At 40.2% G+C, this 24,600-nt stretch overlaps 1 protein-coding gene across 1 annotated transcript in view; it reads right to left on the bottom strand.

The window, feature by feature from the left end:
• LOC117365670 (cytochrome P450 2C8-like) overlaps positions 1–24,600 on the bottom strand; it is a 60,250-nt gene that overhangs the window by 15,107 nt on the left and 20,543 nt on the right. The window contains 2 exon segments of the mRNA XM_033956316.1: positions 11,658–11,761; positions 11,764–11,833. Of these exon segments, the coding sequence (XP_033812207.1) occupies positions 11,658–11,761; positions 11,764–11,833 (174 nt within the window).

Here is a 24,600-nt window from a genome sequence, read left to right as displayed (position 1 = left end):
CCGGTAGGAATACTATTTCTCAATGCACGTGGATGGAAACTCTGGTATTGCAATAAAGTGTTTCGATCGGACATTTTTTTGTGGAGGGTGGTGGAGGTGTGTTGATTTTGTTTGAATATTTTGATGTCTCAGTATGAGGAAACACATGTTTACAGTTCACCTTATGTTCAATCAGTATCCTGCTGGAAGCGATTCATCGATGACATATTTTTTGTGTGGAGTGGTGGGGCAGATGCGCTAAAAAGTTTTTTGGAGGATCTTAATCAAAAGGATGCTAATATAGCATTTACATATAAATCACACAAGGATCAAATATCTTTTCTAGACATCAAAATATTCAAACAAAATCAACACATCTCCACCACCCTCCACAAAAAAATGTCCGATCGAAACACTTTATTGCAATACCAGAGTTTCCATCCACGTGCATTGAGAAATAGTATTCCTACCGGGCAATTTCTCCGTATACGGAGAATTTGCTCGGAGGAATCGGATTTCGATAAAGAGGCTAATGAAATGTATACCAGATTTACACAAAGAGTATCCTGGGAAAATCGTTAGAAGGGCATGGAAAAGAGCTAAAAACTGCCACCGCCCCTGGTTAATGTTAAAAGATCAAAACAAACAACAAGATCAAGATATTGTTTGCGTTATGCCGTACACCAATAATAGTAACGCCATAAAACATATTATTTTGAAACACTGGGCAATACTTCCTCCCTTTCTCCCTCCCTGCCCCTTACCTTTGTGGCGCTTCCCCACCCGACCGACAACAGAACAGGCCTGGTCGGACAAATCTCCCAGTCCTTTAGCCGTGAATCTAAACGTGGATGGAAACTCTGGTATTGCAATAAAGTGTTTCGATCGGACATTTTTTTGTGGAGGGTGGTGGAGATGTGTTGATTTTGTTTGAATATTTTGATGTCTCAGTATGAGGAAACACATGTTTACAGTTCACCTTATGTTCAATCAGTATCCTGCTGGAAGCGATTCATCGATGACATATTTTTTGTGTGGAGTGGTGGGGCAGATGCGCTAAAAAGTTTTTTGGAGGATCTTAATCAAAAGGATGCTAATATAGCATTTACATATAAATCACACAAGGATCAAATATCTTTTCTAGACATCAAAATATTCAAACAAAATCAACACATCTCCACCACCCTCCACAAAAAAATGTCCGATCGAAACACTTTATTGCAATACCAGAGTTTCCATCCACGTGCATTGAGAAATAGTATTCCTACCGGGCAATTTCTCCGTATACGGAGAATTTGCTCGGAGGAATCGGATTTCGATAAAGAGGCTAATGAAATGTATACCAGATTTACACAAAGAGTATCCTGGGAAAATCGTTAGAAGGGCATGGAAAAGAGCTAAAAACTGCCACCGCCCCTGGTTAATGTTAAAAGATCAAAACAAACAACAAGATCAAGATATTGTTTGCGTTATGCCGTACACCAATAATAGTAACGCCATAAAACATATTATTTTGAAACACTGGGCAATACTACAGTATTATCCAATACTACAAAAGTTGCCCAAATTTGCCTTTTCAAGAGCAAAGAATTTGGGCGAACAGTTAAAACATAATTTGCATAACCAGAGATCGGTGTCTAAGCCTTCCCATAAGCCCTGCGGCAAATGCAGGGTCTGCCGTTATATATTGGAGACTACTTTTGTGGAAATACCGTGCACTGGGGGACGTCATTTCATCTTGAACACAGGGACCAATTGCGAATCCAGAGGGGTGATTTATTATATACAGTGCCCATGTAGAAAAATATACATAGGGCAAACGATCCGAATGATCAAAACCCGGATCATAGAACATTTAAGCAACATCAGGACAAATCGAATCTCCGCCCCTCTGGTTTCCCATTGGCTGGAGCAGTCACACTCATTAGAAGATCTGAAGTACACGGTATTGATCCAAACACACAATACCGAGGGCGACATATCCAAAGCACTAATACAAAAAGAGCAACGCTTCATATATAATTGGCAGACCCTGGCGCCAAAGGGTTTAAATTTAGACATAGATTGGCTAGCCGTTTAAAAGCATTACCCTTCGTTTAGTGAATTCAATTGAATTCAGTGTTTATTTCCGGTTGTTGGTTGGGCTGGATCTTCCGGTTACTCTCCTTTATAAAATTCACAAGCTGAGCAGACAGATTCAGTTGGCCCGTTTGCTTTGAGTGAGCCTGATCTCAGTGAGCCTTCACCAGGTAATATAGGAATTTTAAGAGCTTTAAAATCAAGATTAAGTTAATACACTGGTATTTACCTGATAGTACTCAGCACTTATAAGCATAATCTAATTTAATTTTTACACTATGTTTTAAAAGGTTTGAGTTGTGATTTTTGATCGTGGTTTGATTTTTCCTCAGTGTCCCTCCCTGATGAAGAGGTGAAACTCGAGTCGGGGGGACGGGATTGGAAGTATGAATGAACAGTTCTAGGATTTTAACGGAGCACATAAATTTTATTGGTATACAGTCACCAATGAGAATTAACGAAACCAACTACCCCCCTATTCAGATAAGTACATCAAGTTGATCTGTACTAGTTCGTGGTCATGTACGGAGGGCAGGGGACAGGTGAAGGCGATGATGTATTACTATTAGATAGGCTAAAATCAATTGGAGTTGGTGGTCAAATCCTAGAATGGTTTCATTCTTTTCTTTCTGATCGATCCTCTACAGTTAAAAACACAGTCTCTAAACCATACTCCACCAGTTATGGTATCCCCCAAGGATCAATATTGTCACCACTCTTATTCAATATCTTTCTCTCTCCTCTGCTTTGTATGTGTCAATCAATAGGATTCACCACTTTTACCTATGCCGATGATATTCGATTGCTTCATCCATTGAATCCAGACAACAAAAATGAAATAACTGATATAAATAAAAAATTAGGAGAAATTAAACATTGGCTAAACTCAAACATGTTAGCCTTAAATGTCCAAAAATCCAAAGCACTCTTTTTCCCTTGGAAAAAAGATATACACCTAAATACTTCGTTTATTTTAGATAATGTACAAATAAACCTAGTAAGCTCCCTAAAAATATTGGGAGTTATAATTGATGAAGGATTAACTTTTCATGAACATATTACAAATACAATCAGAATATCTTTTTTTAGATTGCGTATGATCAGATCAATTGCTAAATTTTTAGAGCCTAAATCATTAAACATACTTATTCACTCACTCATTATTTCAAAACTCGATTACTGTAATGCTTTACTATTAAATATCTCTCAGAAAGAGAAAAAACGTCTCCAGATAGTCCAAAACACAGCAATCAAATTAATACATAATTGTAAAAAATTTGACCATGTCACACCACTTTTTATTGAATCTCATTGGCTCCCTATCTCTCATCGTATTACCTTTAAAATACTACTTTTAGTTTTTAAAACATTGATCTCAAATGAACCTCAATTTATTAACAGATTACTTATCCCATATTGTACTCCTCGCAATTTAAGATCAACCAACCAAAATCTTCTAACAGTTCCATCATTAAAAATTATTGGAACTCGTCGTACTGACATTTTTTCTGTTATAGCCCCACAATTATGGAATAGCTTGCCCCAATATCTTAGAGTAGAAAAAGATTTGAAGCAGTTTAAAAGTAGCTTAAAAAGTTTCCTTTTTAAAGACGCATATAATGTATGAAACTAATTTTCCTAATTCTTCTCCAACTTATTTTTTTCTCTTCTTTTTCCCTTACCTCATGTTTTTTACCTTCAAATTCTTTTTTTTTTTTTTTTTTAAACAATTGTAGTTTTACCCTTTCTTTCCTTATGTGTCCGTTAGTCTGTATGATTTTAATTTTTAACATTGTACTAAATTTTAACTAACCTGTTATTTGCATTATTTTTTTTGTAAATCGCTTAGTAAATTAAATAAGCGATCCAACAAATCAAAAATAAACTTGAAACTTGAAACTTGATGATGGTCCCCTTGTTAACCTCATTGTAGTGACTTCACTATATTTTGGGTTACTTGGTCTGAGCACTTCACAATAATATTTAAAATAAATTAAAGAAAGCAATATTATTAACAAGAGATTATAGCTGTGCTTACAATATTATATAACTTGATATACAAGCAATGTCTTGCAATACAAGTACATACAGTATATACGCATCACATCATCACATCATCACAACTGAGCTGATTGTTCTTCTTTCTCTGACGCTGCAGGAGGGTAGTGACTGTTTTAAATGAGCGAGATCTTGCAATATAAGTACGTATAGTATTTTGTATTAACGTTTTTGGGTTGTGGAATGAATTGACTGAGTTTCCTTTACTTCCTTTGGGGAAATTTGCTTTGCTATATGAATACTTTGGATTACAAGCATGCTTCTGGAACAAATTATGCTTGCAAGGTTTTACTGTATACTGTTTATTCATTTTATTTATTTAAAACATGTATAATCCGCTTATCTCCAAAGTGGCACACAGCTTAACATACATAGTTTTAGACACATACATTTTAAAAGAACCACATACAAGCAGTTGAAAATTAAAGGATCATAATTACTAATAATACATTATGACGGTCTTAAAACAGGTTAAATTTACCATGGTTACAGTTCAAAATGTTTCAATATAAGTTTTATCCTAATATGATACATACCGAGGATCTAGTACCAATATACATTTCTTTGTGATCCATCGGTCATAAGAACAGAAGAATTGCTGCTGCTAGGTCAGACCAGTGGTCCATCGTGCTCAGCAATCCGCTCACGCGGCGGCCCTTAGGTCAAAACCAGTGCCCTGAGACTAGCTTTACCTGCGTACATTCTGGTTCAGCAGGAACTTGTCTAACTTTATCTTGAATCCCTGGAGGGTGTTTTACCCTATAACAGCCTCCGGAAGAGCGTTCCAGTTTTCCACTACTCTCTGGGTGAAGAAGAACTTCCTTACGTTTGTACAGAATCTATCCCCTTTTAACTTTAGAGAGTGTCCTCTTGTTCTCTCTACCTTGGAGAGGGTGAACAACCTGTCTCTATCTACTAAGTCTATTCCCTTCATTATCTTGAATGTTTTGATCATGTCCCCTCTCAGCCTCCTCTTTTCAAGGGAGAAGAGGCCCAGTTTCTCTAATCTCTCACTGTACGGCAAGTCCTCCAGCCCCTTAACCATTTTAGTCACTCTTCTCTGGACCCTTTCGAGTAGTACCGTATCCTTCATGTACGGCAACCAGTGCTGGATGCAGTATTCCAGGTGGAGGCATACCATGGCCCGGTACAGCGGCATGATAACCTTCTCCGATCTGCTTGTGATGCCCTTCTTAATCATTCCTAACATTCTGTTCGCCCTTTTTGCAGCCACTGCGCATTATGCGGAGGGCTTCATCGACTTGTCGACCAGTACTCCCAGGTCTCTTTCCTGGGGGGTCTCTCCGAGTACTGCACCAGACATCCTGTATTCGTGTATAAGATTTTTGTTACCGACATGCATCACCTTACACTTATCCACGTTAAACCTCATTTGCCATGTTGCGGCCCATTTCTCAAGCATGTTTATGTCACGTTGCAGGTCTTCGTAATACTTTTGCGTCTTCACTTCGCTCGTTGTACCAATTTCTAGGTCGTTTATGTTGAAGTGCACAGGTCCAAGCACCGAACCCTGCGGCACTCCACTCGTGACGCTTTTCCAGTCCGAGTATTGTCCATTTACCCCCACTCTCTGTTTCCTATCCGCCCAACCAGTTTTTAATCCACATGAGTATTTCACCCTCGATTCCATGGCTCAAAATTTTTCAAAGTAGTCGTTCATGTGGGACCTTTTCGAATGCCTTCTGAAAATCCAGATATACAATGTCGACCGGCTCGCCCTTATCTATCTGCCTGTTTACTCCCTCGAAGAAGTGCAGCAAGTTTGTCAAGCAAGATCTGCCCTTGCTGAAACCGTACTGGCTAGTCCTCATCAGATTGTGTCCATCAAGGTGATCAATGATGTGGTCCTTTATCAGCGCCTCTACCATCTTTCCCGCTACCGAGGTCAGATTCACCGGTCTGTAGTTTCCAGGATCTCCCCTTGAATCTTTCTTGAAGATCGATGTAACATTCGTCACTTTCCAGTCTTCCAAAATCCTTCCCAATTTGATTGTCAGATTGTCTATTAGTTGAAGCAGTTCAGCTATAGCCCCTTTCAGTTCCTTGATTACCCGCGGATGGATGCCATCCAGTCCCGGGAATTTATAATTTTTAAGCCTATCAATCTGCCTGTATACCTCTTCTAGACTGACCGTCAATCCTGTCAGTTTCCTGTCCTTGTTTCCTCCATATACCTGTTGGCTTCCGGTAAATACAGATGCAAAAAATGTGTTCAGTTTGTCGGCAATGGCTTTGTTCTCTTTTAGCACTCCCTTTATTCCATGGTCATCCAACGGCTCCACTGCTTCCTTCGCAGGTCATTTCCCCTTAATATATCGAAAGATCGGCTTGAAGTTTTTCGCCTCCTTGGCTATTTTTCCTCATAGTCTCTTTTGGCCCTTCTTACCAATCCGTGGTGGGAGAGTTAGGTGAAGAGGTATGTTTTTAATGCTTTTCTAAAGTTGAGGTGTCCTTCAAGGGATGAAGTGGGAGTAAGAATGTCGTTTGGTAGTTTGCAGTTGAAGGGCACGAACAGTGGGTGTTTTGAGGAAGCTTCGCTGTCATGTAGCCTGGTGTCATGTCATGCAAGGATTTGAGTTCCTTAACTGTTCCTTTTATCTCAAGTAGAATTTTAAGGTCAATATCACAAAATAGATTGGTTATTTCTTCTATTTCCCAGGCACTTTGGACAACCACTTTTTATTTGGGGGGAGGAGGTTAGCACCTGCTTTACGGAATCTGTAAACTAATAAGCAAGCATCCAGAGAAGCAGGACACTAGAAACAAATACGTTTATTCCAAATATATCTTTCATGTGATGCAACAAGAGGGTGACAAATCACGGCAATGTTTCAGAATTATTGCTTGCGTCAGAAGTCTATTCCACTCTATAAATTATACATCTTCTAATGTAAGGGCCAAGAAACATGAAAACCTCATTTGTCTTGTAGCCTGGAGAAACTGTGTTGGTTGGCCTTTCCAAACTGTGTAAGAACTGCAATTAGAAGGCATTGGTTGGACTTGCTTGGGCACTAACCAATATATCAAAGCTAAAAAACATATTGCAAGAGGCATGTTCAATGCAACATCTAAATCTGAGTTTAGAAATTTTGGCCTGGATTCTCAGAACAGTGCCATTCGGAAGGTGCCGGTAGGTCATTAATGGTGTGGTAATTGACTGCACTTTTAAAAACCCAAAAACTGATTAAGAAACGAAGTAAGTGCCACAAGGTACCTATAAAAAAAGGCACCTGAATCGCATCTACACAGATCCTTACCAGAACTGAACTTCAAAAGATGCATAGTTATGGGTGGGGTTGAGGTTCAGTGCTGCTAAGCGTGACTCTACGTCGAAGATAGGTACCAGAAATGTAGGCCTGTAAAACCCTGGCCTACATTTCCGGCACCTATCTTTAACGCAGGCCGCAATTCTCAAAATGGTGCCATGACATGTGATTGGCACCATTTTATCAGGTTCCAGCCGATTCTGGCACAGTTTTGAAAATTCAGGCCTTTGAGAAAGACATCCATAACTCCAGTAGAGAAAATGATCATTTTCAAAACAGAAAAACATCTATTTTTTCCCCCCAAAATGATCATTTCCTAGATGTGTTTACCCTCACTGTGTCTATCTTTTGGAACCGTTGAAAAAAAAAACACCTCCATCCAAATGAAAAATACACAAAAAAACAACCATTGGGACATAGGAGGGGCCAGCATGCTTAGCAGACTGGCCATTCAGACATTCCAGCAGAACAGTGGGGCCCCCTAGGGGGCACTGCAATGAACTTCACATAAAAGTTCCCAGGTACACATCTCACCATAACCCCCTTACATTGTATGGTAAGCCCTCTAAAACTCACCCAAATCTCCTGTACACCATAACAATAATCCTTATACCTGCAAGTGTCCCCTATAAATTGTTACAGCAGGATTTTGGTGGGCTCACACTTACCACCACAAATATACTAGTTAGAGTAGGATAGGGGCTTGGGTCCCCTTCTCTGTAGTCCACTGCACTGACCACCAGGCCATTCCAGACACCTGCTTTAATAGGACTGGTCATAACATCTGAAGCTATGTACTGTTTCTTTCACATCTCTGGGTGGTAGGATGGGGTCAGTGGGGAGTAGTCATCCCTCCAGTGGTTAGCCTGGGTACCTTTTTGGCACCTATTTGTTACTGAAACATGTCTAACCTAAAATATCCAATGTTTGCCCTGGATGTTTTCTAAAATGTTCCATTATTGCAGAAAAACATCCAAATCATAAGCCCGCCCTAGCCCCACCCAAACCATGCTCCCCCCCTCCAACTTGCTCCCTTGAAATGTAGATGCACTGCAGATAAACTGCATAGAATACCGTCTAAAAATGTGTTTTGAAAATGGCAATTTGGATATTTTAGCATATAAAACATCCAAATACCACTTTATATCATTCTTTGGACATTTTTCTCTGTCAAAAATGAGCTCCTACGTGTGCTACATCTGTTGTCATGTATGCCATAAACTGTCCTTAAGAGAAGGTATATTTCTGAAGAATGGGTCAGAGTGATCAGACTGCGGAGAAGCGGAGACTTAGAGGAGACATGATAGAAACCTTCAAGATCATGAAGGGCATAGAAAAAGTAGACAGGGACAGATTTTTCAAATTATGGGGAACCACAAGTACAAGGGGGCACTCGGAGAAATTGAAAGGGGAGAGGTTTAGAACAAACGTTAGGAAGTTCTTTTTCACCCAGAGGGTGGTGGATACATGGAACGCACTCCCGGAGGCTGTGATAGGCAGGAGCACGTTACAGGGCTTCAAAGAAGGTTTGGATAGGTTCCTAGAGGACAAAGGGATTGAGGGGTACAGATAAGAGTAGACATGGGTTATAGGGATAGGAGTAGAGGTAGGTTACAGAAATAGTCAGCAAGCACTGCTCAGGCAATGGGCCTCTGATCTGCCTCAGCGGAGGCAACTTCTTATGTTCTTATGCATCTTGATGAACATAAGTCCAGAATAAGTAAAGAGACAATAACTGTACCACTTGTTTATATATTGGCTTCAATATAAACATACAGTGGCTGATATCCAGTATTGAATCATTCATACACTGCACCAATGGTGGGAATGTGGGAATTATAAACACACTCTGAATTATACGGAATGACATTGGATATTTGAGCTGGAGACTGTCATACCCTGTGTTTTGAATGAAGAATTGGATTGGATGTCCTGAGTGTGATGTGATTGGCTGAATAGTATCAGCTAACTATGGGGTCCTTTTACTAAGCCGCGCTAACTGATTTAGCACGTGCTAAATGCGAACACATCCATAGAATATAATGAGCGCATTAGCATTTTGCATATGCTAATCAGCGTGCGCTAAATCAATTAGCGTGCCTTAGTAAAAGAGGGGGAATATGCAACAATGTCCAATAGACACCTCCACCATATTGACTATAGTAAAGAGGGTGGCAGTGAGCTCAGAAGTGAAGGAAAGTTTTGAAGAAATGTGTTATGAAGTGAATTGTTGTAGAGCACAAATTCAGACTTTTGTTTTGAGTTTTTTTTTACAGGAATATCTTCCCTGAGGCAGCAAAGTAAAAAATAATGCTATGTCAGAATGATATTTTCCTGTCTTCAATTTGAGGAGACAATTTTAAGATAAGTGTATATTTTTATATATTTTTGCAACAGAAGACTGAACATTTTGGAAAAAAAAGTATAATTAGTCTAACTCCACTCTTTCTAACTGAGAGCATTATCCCCACGGAAGAAAAAGCCTCAGGTTTTAATAGGCAGAGCATAGACGCTCAAACCTCCACCTCCCACATCATCGGCAAAAAACTTCCGTAGGGGATGTGTAGTGCCCCAAAATATATCGGTGCAGGACTGAAACAACTAACCTAACTGTTGTAGGGAACTGAAAGTTAATCAAATATCGCCAATGTTTCATGGTAAAGACCGTTTCTTCAGGGCTTGTGGATTTTCACTTCCCAATGCGTTTGAGTTGTTTGCGTTTGCTCACCCGCGTCGGCGATATTTGATTAACTTTCAGTTCCCTACGACAGTTAGGTTAGTTGTTTCAGTCCTGCACCGATATATTTTGTGGCACTACACATCCCCTACGGAAGTTTTTTGCCGATGATGTGGGAGGTGGAGGTTTGAGCGTCTGTGCTCTGCCTATTAAAACCTGAGGCTTTTTCTTCCGTGGGGATAGTGCTCTCAGTTAGAAAGAGTGGAGTTAGTCTAATTATCATTATTTATTACCCACTTTCACTTGATTTGAAAAAAAAGTATATAAATATTGTAAAATAAAAAAAGATCTACCCTGTTTCCCTGAAAATAAGACCTATCCCGAAAATAAGCCCTAACATGATTTTTAAAGATGCTCCTAATATGAGCCCTACCCCAAAAAATAAGCCCTAGTTAAGATCGACCCCCGAAGCCCCTCCAAATGTACCCAACACTCCCCGACTCCATCCCTGTTTTGATTTGCTTAAAAAATCAGACTTGTTGTTTCAGCAACCCCCACCCCTGCTGCTTTAGGAGGCCTTAGAACGGAGGTATGTCAGTCTCACGGTGGGAGGGTCGGTGGGGTTCTGCTGCACAGGGGGATGGGAGGGAGGGATAGAAAGATGCTGCACAAGGGGATGGGTGAGAGGGGAGGAAAGATGCTGCTCATAGGGGGGAGGGGAAGAAAGAGGAAGAATTGTGGTGGAGGAGAGGAAGAGACAGATCATTGTTGTACATGAAAAAAATAAGACATCGCTGAAAGTAAGCCCTAGTGCATTTTTTAGACCCAAAATTAATATTACACTGTCTTTTTTTCGGGTAAACACGATAGGAGTATATAAGGTGCAATTACATATTAAACATATTCAGAATCCATATATACTCACCTTCTGATGAAGGTTTAAGGTTGAGCAGTGAAGGACAGTGTGTGTGTATTTGTGATTTCTCTCTCACGAGCTAAGAGTTATAATGCTACATTCACAGGTGGCAATCACTGGTTATGAGATTAGAAATGGAGCACTTATTGAAACTAGGATCAACCCTCCTCTCTGTATCTTATAATGCTTTTTTGATGTACCTTCTCACCGCATAATCACAGTGCTGTCACCACTCAATGACTATGCCAGGTTGTCACTTGATTTCACTGCTGTTCTAATTAAGGCCCCCTTTTATCAAGCCATGTTAGGTCTTCTTATTGCCAGCCACTGTGGTAAAAGCTCTGACGCTCATAGAATTCCTATGAGTATCGGAGCTTTTATCGCAATGGCCGGCAATAAAAAATAACCCTAACGCGGCTTGATAAAAGGGGGCTTAACTGATGGTGAGAGGAGTTTCATCAGTTGCAGGATGTAAGATGCATAGAAATCCTGGCCTAGCTATGGGAGAGGAAAAGTGAAAATTCAGATGTTTTCAGACATTAAAAAGGCTTTGCCAAACTGTGCCGCCTTCTCCTGCCCCCTTCCCAAAAGAAACCAAAGACAGAATATGGCCACCTACAAAGAATGCTGAAGTGAAAAAGCATGGGATATTTCTTCAGACCTGCTGCATTTTGATGAGAAAACAGTCAATGAAGTCACGGGGGCAACTGGGATCCAGGGTTTCTTGATGCATTTGGACCTGCCCCGACACAAAATCCTTTATCTTTTAACGTTTCTTGCAAAGGCAGGATAGGCTCCAGGGAAGCACATCAGGATCTGTGGAAATGTGTTCAGCACCTGGGGAAAGTAAAGTAAATTCAAATATTGTATACATTATATATATTCCAATTTTACATCAATCTTGGCTTAAATCAGTGGTTCCCAAACTTGTCCTAGGGGACCCCCAGCCAGTCAGGTTTTCAAGATATCCCTAATGAATATGCATGAGAGAGATTTGCATATAATGGAAGTGACAGATATGCAAATCTCTCTCATGCATATTCATTAGGGATATCTTGAAAACCTGCCTGGCTGGGGGTCCCCCAGGACAGGTTTGGGAACCATTGGCTTAAATAAACCCATCTATGACTTACTCAGAATTCAGAGGAGGATATTTGGCTCCCTCCCTAAATTAAAATTAATCAATACGAGGTCTGACAATTAAGTTTGCATTGGCAGCACTGTACAACTTGGCAAGGTTTCATAACCTTGGTATATCAGTGTCTCACAGCTGTGTTTGTGACGACATGTGGCGGTGTTTGCCGAGTGGAGTTCATTATTGTTGTTGCGTGTTTTTGTGGGTTGTCACAAAAATGTCGGAGCAGCATGGGGTTTGAACTAGAGAGCTGCACAGGAACGGGGATGACGGGAATCCCGCGGGACCCGCGGGGATCCCGCGGGTTCCCCCTTTGGGTCACGGGGATCCCGTGGGGATGCCCCCTAGGGTCACGGGGATCCCGTGGGGACGCCCCCTAGGGTCGCAGGGATCCCGTGGGGACGCCTCCGAGGGTCGCGGAGTTCCTGCGGGGTTGGATCGCAGTGCACTCGAGCCGCAAGGGTAGTCTCCTTCTCCTTACCTACTTTGTCACAGCACACAGCCGAACGGAAGTCTTCCTGATGTCAGCGCTGACGTTGGAGGAAGGGCTTACGCAAAGCCCTTCCTTCCTCCGACGTCAGCGCTGACATCAGGAAGACTTCCGGTCGGCTGTGTGCAGCAGGGCAGATAGGGAGAAGGCAATGGCGTACGAAAAAGAAGGGGGGGAGAATGTGCCCCGGAGAATGTGCACAGCCGGTCAGGTCCCCCGATCAACCGACAACAGGCCCGACCGACAAACCTCCCTGCCCTGTAGCCGCGAATCTAAATTACCTCTTACAGCAGCTTCACTACTCCAGCTGCTGTAAGAAGGTAATTTAGATTCACGGCTAAAGGACTGGGAGATTTGTCCGACCAGGCCTGTTCTGTTGTCGGTCGGGTGGGGAAGCGCCACAAAGGTAAGGGGCAGGGAGGGAGAAAGGGAGGAAAGGTGGAGTGGAGAAGAAAAGACGCTTAAGGGAAATGGGTAAAACTGAGGGGGGAGAAGGCCGCTGAAAGCACATGGGGAAGACAGAGGGGGAGAAGGATGCTGAAAGCGCATGGGGATGACCGGGGGGGGGGGGGGAAGAAGGACGCTGAAAGGACATGGGGAAGACAGGGGGGGGAGAAGGCCGCTGAAAGGACATGGGGAAGACAGAGGGGGGAGAAGGACGCTGAAAGCACATGGGGAAGGCAGAGGGGGGAGAAGGATGCTGCCTGACAGGACATGGGGAAGATGGGGGGAGAAGGACGCTGAAAGGAAATGGGGAAGAGAGAGTGGGGAGAAGACGCTGGCAGGGAAGAAGACAGAGATGCCAGACTATGGGGGGAGTGGAGGGAAGAAGATGGGTGCCAGACCAATTTGGGAGGGGGGAGAAAGGGAGAGGCACAGTAACAGAGCAAATGGAAGACACAGAGAGAAGAGAGACAGTGGATGGAAGGAATTGAATGAGTATATTGAAAATACGTTTTGTCAAATTCAGTTATAAGCAGGGATTCATCTAGACCAAAAAACATATAGATAAAGCTGACATACTAAAAATCAAAAAGATGAAAAGGAGAAAAATAAACCTCAATTGAGGGTCGTTGGGACTACACAAGTACCCAACCATCCACTCATCATCACGGGTTTATAAAAAACTCCAAAACATGTATAAATAATCAATTCTCACATCTTTCATTCACACGAGGTCTTCTTTTTGTTATTTTTCACAGTCTTTTTTTATATATAATTTCAGTTTAAATGTCAAGCAATGAAAAAGGCCCGAACCCCAAGCTTAACCACATTAATTGGCGAGGACTACAGCTGAATGTAATCAGTATAAGCAGTTTTTAGAGATATGCAGCATATATCTGAAATCGTGAAAAAATACACTCATCTGAAATCGAGGATTTTCACCAAGAGGCTTCCAATTCAAGATCCCGACAGAAAAGACTTTCTGTTTCGCCCGACAAGGGCTACTTCAGGGGAACAATGTCAACTCCAATATCTCTCTGCTTCTAATTATCTGCTGGAAATAGAGCCGACTCCTCTCAAGACGGTACAGGGACTGAAAGACGCGCCCGGCTCGAATAAAACACGAACCGGGCGTCTTGACGTCATCAACTACGTGATGCACGATAGGTCAAACACACTCACTTCCAACTAGCTGCTAAACAGACCCCAAGAAGGAACTTTTGAAATGGATTTCAAAGGAACGGCTGCCATTCATAAGCTGTATTAAGGCCCACTGGCTCTAAGGTTTGTAACCGGCTGATCCATTGTTGTTCCTTCTGCCATAGCATTCCTCCACTGTCCCCTCCTCTCTGAGTAGGGCGTAGTTTCTCGATGACCCAACATTTTAAGTTCCCAAATCTATGGCCAAATTGGGTACAATGAGCCACTATCGGGGCTGTTAATTTCCGAGTGTTCAAACAGCTTTTATGTTCCGTAATTCTAGTGGTTAAGGTCCTTGATGTTTGCCCTATGTATAGACGGTCACATGGACATTGAATCGCATATATTATATTAATAGATTGGCATGAGGACGTCTGGTGTAAAACAATGCTCTTGCCATCACTGGGATTAATAAAGCTGGAAATATTCAGCATTATGTCACAATTTGAACAATGTCCACAAGGTTTGTGACCCTGGATGTTATCTGGATTTTCTTCTATAAAATCTTCCTTAGATGTATGACATAATAAATCACTAAGATTTTTATTTCTTGATTGTGAAAAAATAAATCTTTTGTTTTCAAAACAAGGAAGCGTTTTTAATAGGGGAAGATGTTTTTTATATTTCTTGATCACCTGTGATGACATACGAGTTTGTTTAATCACACATGGAATTATAACATCATCTGAATGAGGTCTTTTGTAATATAAGCACATAAGCACATAAGCATGGCCTCTGCCGAGTCAGACCATAGGTCCATCATGCCCAGCAGTCCGCTCCCGCGGCGGCCCCCCAGGTCAATGACCTGTAGTGATCTATTACCCAAGAGCATTTTGTCTTGTATAGTAACCCTCTAATTGTACCCCTGGATTCCCTTACCCCTCAGGAATTCGTCCAATCCCTTTTTGAAACCCAAAACCGTACTCTGCTCAACCACCCCCTCTGGAAGCGCAATCAAGCAATGTTTCTCTAGGATTGTATAACGCACGTATTTTAGCTCGTTTAACTATGTTTTTAGGATAATCTCTTAACAATAATTTATGTTCCAATATCTTTGCTTCTTGTGTAAATTTATCCTTAGTATTACAGATACGACGGTATCTGAGAAACTGCGCAAAAGGAATGCTGTTTTTAAGATGAATTGGATGCATGCTATTAAATTTAAGCAACGTATTTCTGTCAGTTTTTTTGCGATGGACTGAAGTTTCGATGTGCTGATCTTTCATATAAATTTCCACATCTAAAAAACTGATGTTCTCAACACTATATGTCATGGTAAATTTAATGGAGTGATGACACTGATTCATTTTATCATTAAATTCTATAAGTTGTTGCCTAGTCCCCAACCAGATGATAAAAATATCATCGATAAATCTCCACCACTTAAAAACATGGTGAAATTCTGGCATGGTATAAATCAGTGTTTCTTCAAACCATGACATATACAAATTCGCAATTGTTGGAGCGAATGAAGCACCCATTGCTATTCCAGACAGCTGCTTAAAGAATTCACCATTGAAAATAAAGTAATTATTTTTCAATGCAATTTCACAAAGGTCCCTCAAAAACTTCGTATGTATATTGTCTTGGACATATTGTGAATTCCATAAAGCTTCTAATACTACCAGAGCTTCTTCTTGTGGGATGCATGTGTATAATGAACACACATCGAATGTCACCATAATGCACTCCGTGGGTAATGTAGATTCCAACTCATTAAGTAATTTCAAAAAATGTGTAGTATCTTGTAAATATGATTTAATGGTTTTCAGAAAAACTTGTAATTGTTTATCTATATATTTACTTGTCCTTTCCAATAGTGAATCACGAGCTGATACTATTGGTCTGCCTGGCGGACACTGAGTGTTTTTATGGATTTTTGGTAGCAAATAAAATATAGGTACTTTGAAATGCTGAGGCGTGAGAAATTGGTATTCTTTTTTAGTAAGAAAACCGCTTTTCAGTGCATCTGCACAGATGTTAAAAATCTTTTCAAAGATTTCCATCGAAGGATCTTGATCTAATTTCAGATATACATCATGATTACACAATTGAGAATTAGCTTCCGTAATATAGAGATCACAACCCCAAACCACCACTGCTCCCCCCTTATCAGCCCTTCTAATCACAATCGTTGGATCATTTCTCAATTTTTGAAGGGCTCCATATTCTACTGAAGATAAATTATGAACCCCTCTTTGAACTTTAGCTGTTTCATTTATACTATAAAGTTCTTGAATCATAAGGGTTTTGAAAGCCGCGGCTTTTATGGATTTTTTCAAATTTTTTCAAAATATCAAAGCCGCGGCTTTCAAAACCCTTATGATTCAAGAACTTTATAGTATAAATGAAACAGCTAAAGTTTCAGCCCCTTATCAGCCCTTCTAATCACAATCGTTGGATCATTTCTCAATTTTTGAAGGGCTCCATATTCTACTGAAGATAAATTATGAACCCCTCTTTGAACTTTAGCTGTTTCATTTATACTATAAAGTTCTTGAATCATAAGGGTTTTGAAAGCCGCGGCTTTTATGGATTTTTTCAAATTTTTTCAAAATATCAAAGCCGCGGCTTTCAAAACCCTTATGATTCAAGAACTTTATAGTATAAATGAAACAGCTAAAGTTCAAAGAGGGGTTCATAATTTATCTTCAGTAGAATATGGAGCCCTTCAAAAATTGAGAAATGATCCAACGATTGTGATTAGAAGGGCTGATAAGGGGGGAGCAGTGGTGGTTTGGGGTTGTGATCTCTATATTACGGAAGCTAATTCTCAATTGTGTAATCATGATGTATATCTGAAATTAGATCAAGATCCTTCGATGGAAATCTTTGAAAAGATTTTTAACATCTGTGCAGATGCACTGAAAAGCGGTTTTCTTACTAAAAAAGAATACCAATTTCTCACGCCTCAGCATTTCAAAGTACCTATATTTTATTTGCTACCAAAAATCCATAAAAACACTCAGTGTCCGCCAGGCAGACCAATAGTATCAGCTCGTGATTCACTATTGGAAAGGACAAGTAAATATATAGATAAACAATTACAAGTTTTTCTGAAAACCATTAAATCATATTTACAAGATACTACACATTTTTTGAAATTACTTAATGAGTTGGAATCTACATTACCCACGGAGTGCATTATGGTGACATTCGATGTGTGTTCATTATACACATGCATCCCACAAGAAGAAGCTCTGGTAGTATTAGAAGCTTTATGGAATTCACAATATGTCCAAGACAATATACATACGAAGTTTTTGAGGGACCTTTGTGAAATTGCATTGAAAAATAATTACTTTATTTTCAATGGTGAATTCTTTAAGCAGCTGTCTGGAATAGCAATGGGTGCTTCATTCGCTCCAACAATTGCGAATTTGTATATGTCATGGTTTGAAGAAACACTGATTTATACCATGCCAGAATTTCACCATGTTTTTAAGTGGTGGAGATTTATCGATGATATTTTTATCATCTGGTTGGGGACTAGGCAACAACTTATAGAATTTAATGATAAAATGAATCAGTGTCATCACTCCATTAAATTTACCATGACATATAGTGTTGAGAACATCAGTTTTTTAGATGTGGAAATTTATATGAAAGATCAGCACATCGAAACTTCAGTCCATCGCAAAAAAACTGACAGAAATACGTTGCTTAAATTTAATAGCATGCATCCAATTCATCTTAAAAACAGCATTCCTTTTGCGCAGTTTCTCAGATACCGTCGTATCTGTAATACTAAGGATAAATTTACACAAGAAGCAAAGATATTGGAACATAAATTATTGTTAAGAGATTATCCTAAAAACATAGTTAAACGAGCTAAAAAACGTGCGTTATACAATCCTAGAGAAACATTGCTTGATTACAAAAGACCTCATTCAGATGATGTTATAATTCCATGTGTGATTAAACAAACTCGTATGTCATCACAGGTGATCAAGAAATATAAAAAACATCTTCCCCTATTAAAAACGCTTCCTTGTTTTGAAAACAAAAGATTTATTTTTTCACAATCAAGAAATAAAAATCTTAGTGATTTATTATGTCATACATCTAAGGAAGATTTTATAGAAGAAAATCCAGATAACATCCAGGGTCACAAACCTTGTGGACATTGTTCAAATTGTGACATAATGCTGAATATTTCCAGCTTTATTAATCCCAGTGATGGCAAGAGCATTGTTTTACACCAGACGTCCTCATGCCAATCTATTAATATAATATATGCGATTCAATGTCCATGTGACCGTCTATACATAGGGCAAACATCAAGGACCTTAACCACTAGAATTACGGAACATAAAAGCTGTTTGAACACTCGGAAATTAACAGCCCCAATAGTGGCTCATTGTACCCAATTTGGCCATAGATTTGGGAACTTAAAATGTTGGGTCATCGAGAAACTACGCCCTACTCAGAGAGGAGGGGACAGTGGAGGAATGCTATGGCAGAAGGAACAACAATGGATCAGCCGGTTACAAACCTTAGAGCCAGTGGGCCTTAATACAGCTTATGAATGGCAGCCGTTCCTTTGAAATCCATTTCAAAAGTTCCTTCTTGGGGTCTGTTTAGCAGCTAGTTGGAAGTGAGTGTGTTTGACCTATCGTGCATCACGCAGTTGATGACGTCAAGACGCCCGGTTCGTGTTTTATTCGAGCCGGGCGCGTCTTTCAGTCCCTGTACCGTCTTGAGAGGAGTCGGCTCTATTTCCAGCAGATAATTAGAAGCAGAGAGATATTGGAGTTGACATTGTTCCCCTGAAGTAGCCCTTGTCGGGCGAAACAGAAAGTCTTTTCTGTCGGGATCTTGAATTGGAAGCCTCTTGGTGAAAATCCTCGATTTCAGATGAGTGTATTTTTTCACGATTTCAGATATATGCTGCATATCTCTAAAAACTGCTTATACTGATTACATTCAGCTGTAGTCCTCGCCAATTAATGTGGTTAAGCTTGGGGTTCGGGCCTTTTTCATTGCTTGACATTTAAACTGAAATTATATATAAAAAAAGACTGTGAAAAATAACAAAAAGAAGACCTCGTGTGAATGAAAGATGTGAGAATTGATTATTTATACATGTTTTGGAGTTTTTTATAAACCCGTGATGATGAGTGGATGGTTGGGTACTTGTGTAGTCCCAACGACCCTCAATTGAGGTTTATTTTTCTCCTTTTCATCTTTTTGATTTTTAGTATGTCAGCTTTATCTATATGTTTTTTGGTCTAGATGAATCCCTGCTTATAACTGAATTTGACAAAACGTATTTTCAATATATTTATTATTAGTCTCACGTTTTTGCCTCAAAACAAATTATTAGAGGAATTGAATGAGAACATGAAGAAAGCAGAAACCAGGCAACAAAGGTAGGAAAAAAATTCTTTTTTTTTGCTTCAGGATAAAGTAGTATATTAGTTGTGTTGATAAAAATTTATAAACATTAGAGGCTCTGGTAGAAACCCATTTACAAAGTATGTATTCTTCCCAATTAATATTTCCAAATTAATAAAGTCTTTTTGCTTATTTTTAAATGGGTTTCTACCAGAGCCTTTAATTCAGTAGCATAATTAAATGAAATAACTATTTCTGTAGTTTATAGGGATGGGCGGGGACATAGGGGATTCCTCGTGGGGACATAGGGGATTCCTCGCGGGGACGGGTGGGACTTTGGCGGGGATGGGTGGGGACGGGTAGGATTTCTGTCCCCGCGCAACTCTCTAGTTTAAACTCACAACCTCAGGGTGCCAAGGCTGTAGCTCTAATTAGTATGCCACACACTCTCATGGAATAAGAGATAATGTCCTATTATGGACTAAGAACTGGTCGAAAGACAGAAAACAGAGAGTAGGTTTAAATGGTCAATATTCTCAATGGAGAAGGGTAAACAGTGGGCTTCTACCAATAATAATTTATTCTTGTATACCGCCAAAGCCATAAGAGTTCAAGGTGGTTTACAATGAGAAGTACTGGACAATCAGTGAAAAAAAATACAATACAAATCATCAGAAATACATACAAGATAAAAGGATAAAACATTAAAAACAGTGAATCAGGTTACAAATTGATCAAACTGTGTTTTTACTAATTTTCTAAAAGTAAAATAAGATGGCGCACGCATAATAATATTACCCAACTGGTCATTCAATTTGCCTACCCAAAAAGCAAGAGTTCTACCCAGAAATCTTTTAAAGCGACAAGCATTTACTGTTGGGTAAGCAAACATATGGATTCTGCATGTAGGCCTGTTAAAACGGTCTAGAAAAAATTAGAGACCAGGTACCGTATTTTTAGCTCCATAAGACACACTAAAAGGGGGTGGAAATAAGGGTGCGTCTTATGGAGCGAATACCCCCCCCCCCCCCCCCCCGTTACCTTTTTTTTTCATTGTCACCCTCCCTCGCTAGACGCAGCTGCCTGCCTGGTCCTGGCAAGCAGTGATGGCTGATGTGGCTCGCGGCTCGAGTCCTCTTCTTTTCCTTTGCAGGCAGGCCCCGGCACCACCCCCCCCTTACCTTTCTTTTTTCATGCTGTCGCCCCCCCTCGTTAGACGTGGCTGCCTGCCTGGTCCCGGCAAGCAATGATGGCTGACGCGGCGTGCGGCTCAAGTCCTCTTCTTTTCCCTTGCTGCGGAGCGGCACACAAGGCTGCCTGCTTGATTCCGTGTTGCTTCCCCATGAGACTTTTCGTGGGAAGCAGCGCGGGACCAGGCATGCCGCCTTGTGCGCCACTCTGCCTGGAAAATTTAAACAAAACTCTTGCCTCCATCAGCAACCAATGTAGTTTTTAATAATAGGGAGTAATATGTTCCCATTTTTTCAAAGCAAAAATCAGCCGAACTGCTGAATTTTGAATAACTCAAAGCCTTTTCAGTGTTTTCTTATATGTACCCAAATAAATAATATTGCAATAGTTGAGCATACTTAAGATGGAAGACTGAACTAGCAGACAAATTGATGCTACATCAAAATAGTTTTTTAATGGTTCGGAGTTTCCATAAGACCGAGAAACATTTTCCGACTTGCAAATCCGTATGTTCTTCTAAAGTGAGATGCCAGTCCAATGTTTACTGTATACAGGACTAAGAGAGAACCAATCACTAGTTATTCCCATCTCTAGATCATTGATAAATATGTTAAAAAGCAGCAGACCCAGCAAAGACCCCTGGGGAACCCCACTATTTACTCCAAAAATACCTCTCTTATCAAACTCTTAGAATTGTTTTTTAAATAGAAACAGCAATGAGTGATCTTCTCTATAGAGCGATATCTTTTTTGAGATACAGCAACCAGAACTGCACACAAGATTTGAGGTGTGGCCATACCATACAAGGGCATTATAACATTTTCATCTTTGTTTTCCATTCCTTTTCTGATAATTCCTAACATTCTATTTGCTCTCTTAGTCACCTCCACACATTGAGCTGAGGGTTTCAACATAGCCTCAAGAATGACACCTGGGTAGTGACTCCTAACAAAGAACCCAGCATCACATAGGAAACATTGGTCTATTGTACAACTACACCCCACTTTCACTGATAAAGATTTAAGGATAGCATACAGTCGTCAGCATAACTTAAAAGAGATATTGTGAATCAAGACAGCACTGAACATATTTCATTAGGCAGGAGGGGGTGTGGGGCCAATGAGGTTACTTCCCTATCAAGTGCAGTTGTTCAGTTAACATACTTACAACGCACGGGATCTGAGGCCCCTTCCTCTTTAAAGCATTTAAATCTAATGTTTGAGACAAGTCTAAAAGAGAAGAGCATTCATCACTGTTTCGATTGAAAAAATAATTCTAAGAGTTTGATAACAGAGGTATTTTTGGAGTAAATAGTGGGGTTCCCCAGGGGTCTCTGCTTGGTCCGCTGCTCTTTAACATATTTATCAATGATCTAGAGATGGGAATAACTAGTGAGATATTTAAATTTCAGTTGATACAAAGTTGTTCAAAGTTGTTAAACTGCAATAGGATTGTGAAAAATTGCATGAGAACTTTGTGAGACTGGGACACTGGGTGTCGGGACAGGCATGGAAAAATGCTTGAGTTCCTTGGGAGAACGGTATAGAAAAATGAATAAATAAATGACGTTTAATGTGAGGAAGTGCAAAATTATGCATTTGGGAAAGAGGAACCCAAACTATAGCTACGTGATGCTGGGTTTTTTGTTAAGTCACTGCCCAGGAAAAGGATCTAGGTATCATTCTTGAGGCTATGTTGAAACCCTCAGCTCAATGTGCGGAGGTGACTAAGAAAGCAAGTAGAATGTTAGGAATTATCAGAAAAGGAATGGAAAACAAAGATGAAAATGTTATAATGCTCTTGTATCAGTCTATGGTATGGCCACACCTCGAATACTGTATCTTAAAAAAAGATATAGCGGAATTAGAAAAGGTACAGAGAAGGGCAACGAAAATAATAAAAGGGATGGGACAACTTCCCTATGAGGAAAGGCTAAAGTGCCTAGGGCTCTTCAACTTGGAGAAGAGTTGGCTCAGGGGTGTTATGATAGAGGTCTATAAAATACTGAGTGGAGTAGAAAGGGTAGATGTGAATTGCTTGCTCACTCTTTCCAAAAATACTAGGACTAGGGGACATGCGATGAAGATACTAAGTAGTAGACTTATAACAAACCAGAGAAAATATTTCTTAACACATTGTGTATTAAACCGTGGAATTTGTTGCCAGAGAATGTTGTGAAATAAATTATTTTATCAGGGTTTTAAAAAGTTTGGATAATTTCCTCAAAGAGAATTCCATAGGCCATTATTGAGATGGCTTGGGGGAATCCACTGCTTATTCCTAGGATAAGCAGCAGAAAATCTGTTTCACTAATTGTGATCTAGCTAGGTATTTGAGACCTCGGTTGGCCACTGTTGGAAACAGGATACTGGGCTCGATGGACCTTTGATCTGTCCCGGTATGGTAATTCTTATGTTCTCAAAGATAAAAAAAAAAAAAAAAAGGAATCCCTAAAGAGTATATACCACAGGAAAATACTATAATATCAGAGCAATGTACTCAAATTACAAAGTTAGAAATATTGTACATATTTATTAATTTAAAATTTAAAAGTTAGAACACCTGCCTTCCCTCTTCGCACTATCCTCAGGCGTTGCCTACACCTTGAGTTCTCAAGCAAGGTCCTTGGCGTCATTATTGATTCCTCTCTCTCCCTCAACAACCACCTCAACTTCTTGACAAAATCATGCTTTTTCAGCCTCCACATGCTAAGGAAAGCAAGACTCTGCTTCCGCCAAAAACATTTCGCTGTCCTTGTCCAATCCATCATCCTCTCCAAACTTGACTACTGTAATGCTATTTACCTATGCTTAACAAAAAAAAGCCTCCAAAGACTCCAGCTTATTCAGAATACAACAGCCAAGCTGATCTTTGCAAAACGTAAATCTGACCACGTCTCCCCACTCCTGGCCAATCTTCACTGCCTCCCAGTGATTTCCAGGATCCAATTCAAATGCTCTTGCCTGGCTTTTAAGATTATTCACGGCATCCTTCCTTCCCTAATCCCACTTTCCTTCAACTCCTCGTGCCCTGACTCCACCAGGACAACCCATAAATATCCTTCCCCTCCCTACATGGTATTCTCCACGCAGGTAAACTGGGAAAATCACTTCTATTTAAAATCACAGGTCTCTGGAATGACCTTACCATCCCGCTGCGGAACCTGAGCTCCCTCCATTTATTCCGCAAGCAACTAAAAACCTGGCTCTTCTCTAACATGTAATTTCTTTTTTCCCTTACTTTTCCACTCAATTTATAAACTTATGTAAACCTTTTCCTACCCTTTCTCATTTTTAAGTTCTTGTAAACCGTGCCGAGCTCTACTTCCGTGGAGATGATGCGGTATATAAACTTAAGGTTTAGTTTAGTTTAGTTTAGTGCTCTACCAACGGAGCCTCATTCTTAAGGGTTCTAATACAACTAAGATGTTCAGCAATACGGATTTTAATGGCTCTTTTTGTTTGGCCAATATAAGAACATAAGAACATAAGAAGTTGCCTCCTCTGAGGCAGACCAGAGGTCCATCTCGCCCAGCGGTCCGCTCCCGTTGTGGCCCATCAGGCCCATTGCCTGAGCAATGGTCCCAGACTATCCCTATAACCTACCGCTACTCTTATCTGTACCCCTCAAAGTTTAAGGGTTCTAATACAACTAAGATGTTCAGCAACACAGCTATATTTATATATCATTGTATGATCTTTTGTGTGGCCTTTTCCAGCTTGGTTTGATAGTGCTTGTTATATGTTGTTATATCTTATCTGGTTTGTTTGTAGTGTGTGTATGGTGTTCTGTGTATGCTATTCTATG

Source organism: Geotrypetes seraphini, chromosome 8 (genome assembly GCF_902459505.1).
Source record: "Geotrypetes seraphini chromosome 8, aGeoSer1.1, whole genome shotgun sequence".
Classification (NCBI taxonomy): Eukaryota; Metazoa; Chordata; class Amphibia; order Gymnophiona; family Dermophiidae; genus Geotrypetes; species Geotrypetes seraphini.
Note: the sequence above shows the minus strand (reverse complement) of the source record. Positions and strands in the feature narration are given on the sequence as shown.